This window comes from Oncorhynchus mykiss, chromosome 17 (assembly GCF_013265735.2).
Source record: "Oncorhynchus mykiss isolate Arlee chromosome 17, USDA_OmykA_1.1, whole genome shotgun sequence".
Classification (NCBI taxonomy): domain Eukaryota; kingdom Metazoa; phylum Chordata; class Actinopteri; order Salmoniformes; family Salmonidae; genus Oncorhynchus; species Oncorhynchus mykiss.
This window is the reverse complement of record NC_048581.1, coordinates 33,958,661-33,971,890: the sequence shown is the minus strand read 5'-3', so window position 1 is coordinate 33,971,890 and position 13,230 is coordinate 33,958,661. Positions and strand designations below refer to the sequence as shown.

General features: G+C 40.7%; 1 protein-coding gene across 2 annotated transcripts in view; it reads right to left on the bottom strand.

Annotated features, from left to right (window-relative positions):
• Positions 1-1,790: 1,790 nt before the first annotated feature.
• LOC110493767 (kinesin light chain 1) overlaps positions 1,791-13,230 on the bottom strand; it is a 32,567-nt gene continuing 21,127 nt past the window's right edge. The window contains exons 14-16 of one of the 2 annotated variants that reach the window (XM_021568235.2): positions 7,642-7,766; positions 2,778-2,841; positions 1,791-2,486 (exon numbers count right to left, since the gene is read on the bottom strand). In XM_021568235.2, the coding sequence (XP_021423910.1) occupies positions 2,403-2,486; positions 2,778-2,841; positions 7,642-7,766 (273 nt within the window). In that variant the 3' untranslated portion in view covers positions 1,791-2,402. Of the gene's footprint in view, positions 2,487-2,777; positions 2,842-7,641; positions 7,767-8,664; positions 11,308-13,230 lie in introns of those variants that run through there. The other variant, XM_021568237.2, reaches the window with a different exon arrangement.

Here is a 13,230-nt window from a genome sequence, read left to right as displayed (position 1 = left end):
TATATAAATCCTTGGTATGTCAGCCACCAGTGTTCCATTAAACGATGCCTGCACTATACTTGACTCTTCAAATTAGGGCTCGATTCCTCCTCGGGCTCAATTTTGTTCATTCTATTCTATATTCTGTTCTATTCCATTTCCATTATCAGAAAAGCAATACCCCTTGATAAGTTAAATCATTTGATTCATTTTCTCAAGACTTCGTGTTTATTTGCATTCAATTAAGGAATTCTGACTGAAAATGATCACGAGATTAATATCATAACCTGAGAATGTTAAACAATCAGTTTTACACCAACAAAAATACCCTTTAAACAGTGAGTCATCTGAATATGAAAAACCTCATCTACATATAAACACATATATAGCACCAAAGTGATACATTTTAAATCTTACAATCATATTTAAACAAATATTAATCATTTAAAAAAACATTCACAATTAAAGCCTAATGATCTTTTTTAGTTCAATACTATATTCACATGACTGAATAATACAAACTCAATAAAACGTTATCAATCATTATATTTAAGTAGAATCCTTTTTCATTATATAATTGAATATCTGTGCTACAACTGGTAAATAAATCTAAAGGAACTTATCTCTTGCATGGCTGAATGAAAATAAAAAAGTCTTACTTTTGGTATCAATCCAGTAACGTTCTTAGGGAGGAAAATCTACAATGTTTTGTTTGTTTGTTACCTTCACTCGTCAACATTGAAACATTTTGACATCCATACAAAAGTTAGCCTTCGCCTGTGCCAGTCTGTTTGTGCTATCATGCCAACTTAGATGTCACTTATTATCATGCCAAACATGACAATTTTGCTGTGAGGCTAGACTGTTGGGCTTGAGAATGTGCAATGGAGTGGTCAAGAGCACAAACAGAACAGGGAAGATATGGCTATACTCTTAGAAAAAAAAGTGCTATCTAGAACCTAAAAGGGTTCTTCGGCTGTCCCCATAGGAGAAACCTTTCAAGAACCCGTTTTGGTTCCAAGTAGAACCCTTCTTAGTTCCATATAAAACCCTTGACACAGAGGGTTCTACATGGAACACAAAAGAGTTCTACCAGGAACCAAAAATGTTTATTCTATGGGGACACCCAAAGAAGCCTTTTGGAACCCATATAGCATGAATTAGAACTAAGATACAGAATTGTAAAGTATAGCCTTGGGAAACACTAGATCCCGGACCCTGAGATAAATAATTACTGTATTCGTTTCTTATACAGAGCCTGAAGAAACGTAAAATAACCAGGTCAATATGTGGTTACAATCTAACATAAAATGATAATTACATCATGACATTTGACCTTTACTGAGTAAGTACTGAGATTAAGGTTAATTTCAGTAGCTGCGCTTTCCCCCAGAGTTATTTGTGCTCATATTGCTCCTTTAACTTGAAAATCTCTGAGGAACACCCTAACTAATGAACATGGTAAAAAAAAAAAAAGTCATTTGGAACAAGCTACCAGCGGTTCTGGCACCACTTTGTTTTACACTCAACCATGCTAAAGGCTAAGCTATAGTAACAGCTATATTTTTTATTTAACTCGGCAAGTCAGTAAAGAACATATTCTTATTTACAATGACAGCCTACCCTGGCCAAACCCTAACGACGCTGGGCCAATTGTGCGTCGTCCTATGGGACTCCCAATCACAGCCGGTTGTGATACAGCCTGGAATCGAATCAGGTAGTGACACCTCTAGCACGGAGATGCAGTGCCTTAGACCACTGCTCCACTCGGGAGCCCCCTATATAAACAAGAAATATCTGGTTCCATAAACTATTTTCTTTGTGTACATTTTTATTAGGTGAAGTACCCCTTTCAATCTCAGATATATTTGATTCTATATTCTAAATTCATGAATAACATCTCCGTGACTTAATTACTATTTAACTACAGTACCGAGTATCTTCATGGTTATGGAAAGGGGGAGAAAACACTGCAAAAAGAAGCGTAATAGCTCAATTGAACAGCTCTTGAAAATAATAATCCTCTCTGATTTGGGAAGAGTACTGACCCACCATGCTTTCGGAAGCTGTGGGTATAGTGAATAATAGATCCAGGCTTGTTCGCCATGGGAAACACTATTGTCCACAATATACTGCCCTGGGTGTCTGATTGCACAGAGCACCTTAAGGGGATTTGTATCAAACTAAGCCAAGCAGTAAAGATTCTCGCGGTCTAATCTCACAATATATCAATGACATTAAAACCAAGCACATTTTTACAATATATATTTTTTGTATTCTACAGAAAGTCTACAAAATTCATACAATGTCTAGAAATCAGCAATAACATTAAACAGTGTTTAAATGTAGGAATGGAAACTACAGAATTTTTGGTTTAGAATTAAACATAATATTTGGTAAAACTGTTGGGAGTGTGTGTGTGTTCAGTTTCCAGTTCCACTGTAGAGCTCAACAGTACTGGAACTCAGGTTCCTGCTCTGCCTTAGCCTCCTGCCACCTGCTGGACTCTGTAAAGAGAACGAGAGAGACAGAGACAGGAGGAGAGAGATAGGGAGACAGAGAAAGAGAGAGAAAATGAAAGAAATACAGATAAAAAATGTTAAAAAATACAAGGTCATGCTTTATCACTAAACCTGATTTTGAAGAGAGAGAATGGTGGGGGTGTTTTTAGAACAGGTATCTTGGTCCTGGGTGAACTAAGGTGAACTATTCAGCAGGCAGCCGATAAGTTGCTTCAAGGCCATAATGCAAACTAAGCAAGTATTGAATATCGCTATATCAACTAGGGGACGTGTTACCTGAAAGGAGTCATCGTCATCACTTCTCTTGTTCAAATAGTTCAGAGAGGCAGCTCGTTTCATACTGCAAAGAAAAACAAAGCATTTTCACTTAAGCACATTTAGATGAAATGTCTTATGCTTTGGAGAGTGTGTGTGTGTCTTTGTTCGTGTGAGGCCACTGAAGGGTACTGGACCTAGAATGAATAGAGGGGTGTATCGTGTTGTGTGAATTTGTGTGTCAAATTAATGTCGCAACATTTTAATTTGTTTACACAGTTGTCAAGTGCATTTCAATTTTGTTTGATTTAGTAAAACTTACTGAATATCTTCTCAGAATAGCATAGCTTTGTGTGAGATTAATATAACAGTACATTTAAGATGATTTTTGTGCTATTTATCTTCAACGGAATCTTATACAGAAATGCTGGGTTGGTGGGCCTAATAAAGAGGAAGACAATAGCTGTAAAAAACAAAACAAAAAAACCCTGGAGCATTATCCTTAACCAAAAACGCAGTGTCAGACTTGAGGTGCTGTAGTTGCAGAAACACAATTAAGATAATGAAGATTGGAGTGGAGAGGGAATACATTATTTTTTTTTAGATTCTTGGTTAAAATAATCTCCAGTGTGTGAATATTGTCATCTAAATATATATATTATACATAGAAAATTGTATTTTGACACTATTGAGACAGCATGGAAATCAGATGGGGATACAGGCAGGTGGGAGAAACATTGTACTGAAATGAATCACATTTGACATTATTGGCTATTTTGGCATTTAAAGCCCCATTCAGCCTCCAAAGCACCTCATTTCCTCAGCCACTTTGTGATGCAAATATACTTTTTTTTAACCTTTCCCATATTCAAGTCATTTCACATCTTTTCTTAATAGCCTGGTTGCAGCTTCTATCTGTGCTAGAATGGTTGAGAAGGCCATAACAGCCGAGAATATCCACACCGGTGCATCCCTAATTGAATGTCTAAAACCAGATCGAAAGTATGTAGTCAGGTCCAAAATTATTGGCAAAAGATCAGCAAACAAAAATTGTATAGAATAAATAATAAATACTGAGCAATATAATTTATATAATTTTTTACAATTACAGTATTTTATACTAATACAATTGCTCAGAGAAATACATTTTGTTAAACAAGTAATAAGTAAATAAGAATAAAATATATTGGCACCCCTGTTTAATACTCCAGGACCCTCCGATTGCGAAGATTGACAATAGATTTCACAAGCTGTTGTGCAAATGGAATAGACAACAGGTGGAAATTATAGGCAATTAGCAAGACAATTAGCAAGACAATTAGCAAGACAATAAAGGAGTGGTTCTGCAGGTGATAACCACAGACCACTTCTCAGTTCCTATGCTTCCTTGCTGATGTTTTGGTCACTTTTGAATGCTGGCGGTGCTTTCACTCTAGTGGTAGCATGAGACGGAGTCTACAACCCACACAAGTGGCTCAGGTAGTGCAGCTCATCCAGGATGGCACATCAATGCAAGCTGTGGCAAGAAGGTTTGCTGTGTCTGTCAGCGTAGTGTCCAGAGCATGGAGGCGCTACCAGGAGACAGGCCAGTACATCAGGAGACGTGGAGGAGGCCGTAGGAGGGCAACAACCCAGCAGCAGGACCGCTACCTCCGCCTTTGTGCAAGGAGGAGCAGGAGGAACACTGCCAGAGGCCTGCAAAATGACCTCCAGCAGGCCACAAATGTGCATGTGTCTGCTCAAACGGTCAGAAACAGACTCCGAGGGTGGTATGAGGGCCCGACGTCCACAGGTGGGGGTTGTGCTTACAGCCCAACACCGTGCAGGACGTTTGGCATTTGCCAGAGAACACCAAGATTGGCAAATTCGCCACTGGCGCCCTGTGCTCTTCACAGATGAAAGCAGGTTCACACTGAGCACATGTGACAGACGTGACAGTCTGGAGACGCCGTGGAGAACGTTCTGCTGCCTGCAACATCCTCCAGCATGACCGGTTTGGCGGTGGGTCAGTCATGGTGTGGGGTGGCATTTCTTTGGGGGGCCGCACAGTGTGCTCGCCAGAGGTAGCCTGACTGCCATTAGGTACCGAGATGAGATCCTCAGACCCCTTTGTGAGGCCATATGCTGGTGTGGTTGGCCCTGGGTTCCTCCTAATGCAAGACAATGCTAGACCTCATGTGGCTGGAGTGTGTCAGCAGTTCCTGCAAGAGGAAGGCATTGATGCTATGGACTGGCCCGCCCGTTCCCCAGACCTGAATCCAATTGAGCACATCTGGGACATCATGTCTCGCTCCATCCACCAACGCCACGTTGCACCACAGACTGTCCAGGAGTTGGCGGATGCTTTAGTCCAGGTCTGGGAGGAGATCCCTCAGGAGACCATCCGCCACCTCATCAGGAGCATGCCCAGGCCTGGTAGGGAGGTCATACAGGCACACAGAGGCCACACACACTACTGAGCCTCATTTTGACTTGTTTTAAGGACATTACATCAAAGTTGGATCAGCCTGTAGTGTGGTTTTCCACTTTAATTTGGAGTGTGACTCCAAATCCAGACCTCCATGGGTTGATAAATTAGATTTCCCTTGATACTTTGTGTGATTTTGTTGTCAGCACATTCAACTATGTAAAGAAAAAACTATTTAATAAGAATATTTCATTCATTCAGATCTAGGATGTGTTATTTTAGTGTTCCCTTTATTTTTTTTAGCAGTGTATATCAGGTAAATCGAAAAATACAAATGTATAAGTGTGATTTCCAAAAGCTAACCAAACAAAAACATCATTACTTTTATGATATGTGTTTGAGCCGTCATGTGCATTAGTAGCACAATTTGCAACTTATTTACATTAGTTGTTACTTACACTTGTTTGTTGACTTCTCCATTTAAAGTGTTGGTTAAGTTTTGGCGAACTTTTCTTAGAGGATGTACAATCATCGCAAATTGAATTATGGAGCGTTTCAGGCCCGGAGTGAACGAAGGCTGAGGGGCTTACGTTGCCAACTTCCATTGTTTGGCTAATCATTTGCACCAACGACAAAGGTGGCCGCGGGAATCTCCCAAGGGCATAAGGCGAGGGTAAGTGGAGGAGGGTGTGTCTTTTATGAGTTTAAAACGCAGTCAAACACTTAAGACCCACCCTATCCCCTCAGCCCTCAAATTAAGTGGACACTTCTGATGACGTATCATGACGTCTGAAGAGTATACACTTGCAGGGCAAGGGAGGAAGGAATGATTTTTAATATGGACCACCCTTGGCCCGGAAATTCGTCACTTGTTCATCCCCCGATGATTGCGTTTTCAGCCACTGGTAGTTTGTGGGTGCTTTATATGCGCTACAGTCAATTATGACTACTTATATTAAATATATAATTATTAATATTGTAACGACCCTGGGTTTACTCTGCCGCACGAGCATGCTTTTGCGGCACAGTCGATTGCGCGCCGGACCTCGGGCTAGAAGGTCGAGGGTTCGAGACCTGCTCCCTGCCTGTTTCATTACAATGTATACCTACTGTATGAAAGCTAGCAAATTAATTAACGTAAACTCACCTCACTTTTGTACATCGCCATGGTCCGTACAATTGACCTTATTTTAGCGCCCCCAAAAACGTAATACTTCCAGATCAACTGTAATGTCAATACCGTTGTAAAGCACCATTTCTCCCCTTTCCAACAGAATCAATTACATGACCCCCACGCTGCCCATTTCTGCATGATTCAAGAAGGCAATGAGCCACGTAGGGTCTTTTTAAAAATGGCGGGTGGGGAAGCGAAACTAATGCGTGATAGTGAGTAGAGATGTTGTGTGGGAAAATTGCTTTTTTTCCACTCGATCTGTCCAACTTATCGCCTCTAAAATGTAAATAAAACACTATAAAGAGTTTACATAATGTGTCATTACATACCTGTTTGAAGGTTTGTGTCGGGTTTTTAGGGCAGTGATCTTCTTTGAGAACGATCGCTTGCAGTGATGACGCAAAAAATTACTAGGTATCCCCCCTTACCCCCGTCACTGTCAATTTCTTGTTTTTAAAGGATGAGGCAAGTGCTACACCTGGTGAAGAGAGATTGTAATAAATAGTTGCTTTATGCGTGCTGTACATTACGGCATGACACGTCACAATCTAACGGAGGGTCAGTTCTCAACTTTTCTCCAATACTATAGAGCCATTACCATGTCGATCAACGCTGAATAGAAACGTAGTTCACACCCCAGATGTTGAAGTCAACGCAGTCGCTACAGTCCCATTAGTTTTCTTTGTAGCCTCGTTTGAATGTTGCGGTTGCGCACATTTGTACGGAATGGGGCGAGTTTAAGTTAGCTAACTAACGTTAGCCTGCCTAGCTGGAACTTCCGAAGGAAAATGTTTAATTTCTACAATTTCCAAAAGATAACCAAACAAAAACATTACTTATTACGAGACGTGTGTGTCGTCATGTTCATTATTAGCACATTTTCGAACTTATTTGCATTTGTTTTTACTTACACATGTATGTTGAATTCTCCATTGATGTTGTTTTTAAGTTTTTGCGGACTTTACCAATTTCTGTGGTAAATATTTTCTTAACTCTTGTTGAACTGCACTGTTGGTTAAGGGCTTATAAGTAAGCATTTCAAGGTAAGGTCTACACTTGTATTCGGCGCATGTAAAAAAATAAAGTTTGATTTGATTTGCCAGAGAGGCAACACTGGGGTCTGAAGTTATCATGTAATCGTCAAAGCATTTTATTCTCTGATCCTTGCCACTTTTATGGTCATTTAGAGCCAATTGAATGAAAAGGTCTTACATATTGTAGCTTTAAGGCAGCAAAAATGTTAACTGCATGTGGTGTGAGAACTCACTAGGCACTGTGTATTTGTGCATGTTTGTCTCTCTTACTGGGGGTTGCGTGGGTCGGGGGGACCGTTCCCCTGTAGTTTCTTCACCAGCATCTCGCTGCTTCGCCGTATGACGTCCCGGAGCTTCCCCATCGATCCTGCTCTCCTCAGAACCCAACTGCCATCCTGAAACAACGCCCAGGGTCAGACAGTCCTGTAAACTCAGTCTCCCAATCCCTTCCTGATCGACCCCAGGGGTGTGCACATTTTTATTCCAGTCCAGCCCAAACATATCAGATTGCTTTGGAAAACTGTCTCCAAAAAGCATCAGCAATAAATCTAGGCTGCCAGCATGAAACTTCCTTCACCATACCCCATATGTTTTTTTGCGCTGGCCTAGAACAAAAACCTGCAGACTTTGTAGCTCTCCAGGGTTGTATCTAGTAAAGTGGCTTACTCATACTCACCTTGTCTCCTTTCCTTCATCTGTTATGGTGGGTTAGGGTTAGTACTGGAAGATTAAAAATCAAGTCCACAAATTGGTAGCCACCCTATGGTTTTATACTGGTCAGTATTTTTCAGACCAGTACAAATGAAGGCTGCAGATGAGAAGCTACCCGAACCAAACCCTGCCCTTACTAAGGCATAGTCAAGGGCATTATTTCAAAATCAGTACTTCTCCAGTAGGGGGCTTGAGAGATAGGAATTTACAGTGTGTTGAAGATAATACCTTACATTTCAAACAAGAATGCATGAATAAGATGAAACTGTAGAAATGTTCTTTGCTTTGAGAAACTAGTCTTTGATGCCACACCACCACGGAAGTAAACCTTCAGTCCTTAAACTGACACACTTCGAGGGAGAATGTACAAGTGCACACTTCAGGTAGAAAAGGTGGTGAAATGTAATTGGATTCATTTGCAGCCTATTGCTGTGTACTACATTTTAGAATGGCAGTGAAGCCATCATGCGCCAGAGCTTCCGGGTAGTGATACTAGGTCAATGGACTCCAGTGGGAGGGAGGAGAGCATATCGGATGTGCGGTTCCCCCTCAGGTCGGTTTACACAAGCATCCAGCCAAAGAAAAGCCCAAAATGAAAGTCTTTATTTTCAGTCGATGTCAAACCAGGTTAAGAGACACATTCATCACAACACAACAAGCGAGGGTGTGCGTAGGCCTACACAATGCCGGGAGAGGAGAACCAGTAATGGAGAGCTCAACTTTCAACAGATGGACCAATGAAAAAAAGTATGACACAGCTAAATTGCTCCACTACATAGGCTTACCGGCCAGCCAGTGTGTCAGAATTGGCTAGCTCCACTACTACTGCTTTGGCTCTACAATTACTGCTCATTTTTATATATGTATATTTAATCTGTTTGCGGCGTTCACTGAGATGCTAAAATGCCACAGTTAAGTGGAATTGCATTTTCATACGGTAACAATAGCGTAATTACTTTAAAATATACATGAACTACTTGAACTAATAGTCTCATAGTACCGCATCAGTTTTGGTATAGCACATGCACTTTTAAACCATTATCTGTAAATCTACTATAATTGAGTATATACCTGCACTGATTGTGAAACAGAGTTATTATATCATCGTTAAAGTGCTTAGAGTAACTACATGGCATACAGGCAACTTCAATTTGGTGGTGTTGGCTAATGCTGAAACGACTGGCTAGCTCGAAGGTTAGTTACTAGTACTACAGACTAAAATACATTGTTTCCCCTCATTCTATATTAATACTAACTAAACTAAAAGTGACTTAAACATGGGAAATACAAAAGAAACTGGGACAGTTAAGTCGTGGACATCAGTGAGTACATTTCAAGAAACAGCGTTGTTTGAAACATCTTTACAGTGAGGAAACATAACTGTTCAACGATGCCTCACAAAATATGATCACACCCAACTTCAATCCCCAACCGAAAGTCGATCTTTAAGCTGCTAAAAGCGTAGCATAACAATAGTCATCAGCAGCATTCATAAAATCTCATGGCAATTTATAACGTACAGCTTTTGAGCAACCAGCTAGGTCTCATGTTACTGTGTTCAAGGTAACTAGGTTGTTGGCTGACAAGATAGCTAACCTTGGTAATTGCATGTGTGCCATGGCTATTCATAGTGGTGTCATAAACTAACATAAGCTGTTATGACTGCCTTACGTCATGGCAGGGTAAAGTAGGCTTTTAAGACGAGAGGATAACAAGAGCGAGAGCTATGCGAGGAACAACAAGAGGACCATCAAGGTAAAACCAAATAATGGACCTCACAAAATTTCACTTGGAAGCTTACAAAATACAAAGTCAAATACAACAACTTTGTGCGGCAGAGTGTATATTAATTTGTGTGTATCTGCTGTTTGTGTCCCTTTTCAATGGCTACTTCAAAACATGAAACAAGATCTCGCTTGGAGCATAATTACAGATTATTATATATATTTTTTTCAAGATGGGTTTGGAGAAGCAATTTGCAAAATGCCATTAAATTCAAACATTTATTCTACAGTTCGCAAGCTGTTCCTCTTTAAAAAGTCAATACCATAATTCCTAAACCTATGGCTATATAATAATAATAATAATAATAATAATAATAATAATAATGGCTTAAAATATTAAGCAATTGCTTAGAGGGACAATGCAAAGAAATAAGCATTATGATAAACACTATGCTATATAAGAAACTATTTCAAAGTAAACAAAATAAAACAGGAGACAGATATACATCTCAATAACACAAGTAATCGATGTGTAAACTCAAAAGGTGCTTGTAAGTGGCGACGTGACTTGGAATCATAATAGTGTCACATTATTTGTTTATTTTCTTACATTTCCTCCTATATAACATAATAGTACGCATACATATTTAACACGGGTCATGGTCACACTTAAAACAAGTAGCAAGATAACAAAATAAGTGAAAAACAAAATAAGTGAAAAAAAAGGCACCTAGGTAGTTCAATCCTGGTCAAACGTCAGGGCAAAAAGCTGGCTGCAGCAAAATAAAAACCACTACTGTAGCTAGTTGCTCTTCAGTGGCAAATAATGTTATAGCGATAACAAAACGGGATAAAAATTCTGACTGGTCTCATTTGGTAGTGGACTAATAATTGATGCCGTTATAACTGTGCGACTGTGCTTGTTGGAAGATCAATTTAAAAACAATCATATTTGCATACAAGGAGAACAGAAGAGGGAAAATCAAACAACCAATCCGAAGCTTTGATAGTTAAGTTTCCAGTGTTCAATTGGCCTCTGGTGCCACTGTCCAACATCTCTTATTGGTTAGAATATCATACACACTATACAAGTGATGACACAGCAAGAGAAAGGGAGGGACAGAGGGGGAGAGATGGATAGATGAAGAGAAGGGCTGAAAGATGATGCAGAACGATGAGAGAAATCAGTGGGCATGAATGAGATAGGAAGATAACTAGAAAGAAAATGAGGTATAAAGAAAACGCAAGAAGAGGGCAAGAGACAAGGAGACGAGGGGTAGAGTGTAGAAGAAGATAGAGAGCATGCGTAGAGGGGGCGGTGAAAGGTATAATCAGTTTGGGCCAGGATTTGGAGTGGGGATGAAGGAGGAGTCCTTCATGAGAGATTAGAAGAGGCTTCACACAGAGGAAATGACGAGGGGCATCCATTTTGATTCGATTGGCTTGATTTTGATTGGTTGAGAAGAGTGAGGCGGAGGAAGGTCATCCCGCTGATTTAGGCCTAATGAATGAAGGAGAAAGAGAACAAGAAGAAAAGTGGCGAGCGAAAGAGACCGATACAAGAGAGATTGAGGAGAGAGAGAACCAGAACAGGGAGAAAGAGAGATACAACAAAAAAGAGAAAGAAGAAAAAAAATGACAGGCAGAAAAACACAAGGTTAACACACCATTCTAGAGAGGAACAAAGCAAGATTAGAACAAAGCTTAGAACATTATTTTATGACCAATATAAATATAATCAGTATCAAACATGACTGCACACTTGCATTTGTCATAAATAATTAAATGTAGAAGACACAGTGTAGGGCCACAAATAATTGACAATTATAAACCACAGTAATCATTTGAAAAGGTTTAGAGAAGACAAAGCTTTTGTAGTATTCGCTACGCTGCACTGAACGCAATATCGATGAGTCAGCTAATGACAATCAGTGTGAACCGCAGTGGGACTCGAGGGGCACCTTGGCAGTCTGCTCACCCTGCAATGCAGCGTGCACCTAGCCATCTACAGTAGGGAGCAGGGCTGTGGAGAATCTGCTTTAAAACTGATTAGAAACCATTATACACTGAGTATACCAAACATTAGGAACACCTTCCTAATATTGAACAGCCTCAATTCGTCAAGGCATGGACTCTACAAGGTGTCGAAAGAGTACCACAGGGATGCTGGCCCATGTTGACTCCAATGCTTCCTACGGTCTCGTCAAGTTAGTTGGATGTCCTTTGTGTGGTGGACCATTCTTGATACACACAGGAAACTGTTGAACGTGAAAAACCCAGCAGCTTTGCAGTTCTTGACAAACCAGTGCGCCTGGCACCTACTACCATACCCCGTTCAAAGGCACTTACATTTTTTGCCTTGCCCATTCACCCTCTGAATGGCACAATCGATGTCTCAAGGCTTAAAAATCCCTCTCAACCCGTCTCCCTCCATCTACACTGATTGAAGTGGATTTAACAAGTGACATCAATAAGGGATTATAGCTTTCACCTGGATTCACCTGGTCAGTCTGTCATGTATACCTAGTATATATTAAACCAAGTATAATATATAAAATACATTATTAGAGGATATAAATAAATAACATGTCTTCTGGATTGACAAGTGCTCGTCGAACATCTCATTCCAAAATCATGGGCATTAATATCGAGTTGGTCCCCCCTTTGCTGCTTTAACAGCCTCCACTCTTCTGCATAGGCTTTCCACTAGATGTTGGAACATTGCTGCGGGCACTTGCTTCCATTGAGCAACAAGAGCATTAGTGAGGTCGGGCATAGATGTTGGGCGATTAGGTCTGGCTCGTAGTCAGCATTCCAATTCATTCCAAAGGTGATCGATGGGGTTGAGGTCAGGGCTCTGTGCAGGGCAGTAAAGTTCTTCCACACCAATCTCGACAAACCATTTCTGTATGGCGTTGTGTGCACAGGGAATTGTCATGCTGAAACAGGAAAGGGCCTACCCCAAACTGTTGCCACAAAGTTGGAAGCACAGAATCGTCTAGAATGTAATTGTATGCTGTAGCATTAAGATTTCCTTTCACCGGAACCGAGGGGCCTAGCCCAAACCATGAAAAACAGCCTCAGACCATTATTCCTTCTCCACCAAACTTTACAGTTTGCACTATGCATTGGTGCAGGTAGCGTTCTCCTAGCATCCGCCAAACCTGGGTTCATCCATCGGACTGCCATCTAAACCCATTTCGTGAAGCTCCCAACGAACAGTTCTTGTGCTGACTTGAAGAGGCAGTTTGGAACTCGGTAGTGAGTGAGGACAGATGATTTTTACACGGTTCAACTGTCCCATTCTGTGAGCTTGTGATGCCTACCACTTCGCGGCTGAGCCGTTGTTGCTCCTAGACGTTTTCACATCACAATAACAGCACTTACAGTTGAGCGGGGCAGCTCTAGCAGGGCAGAAATTGAC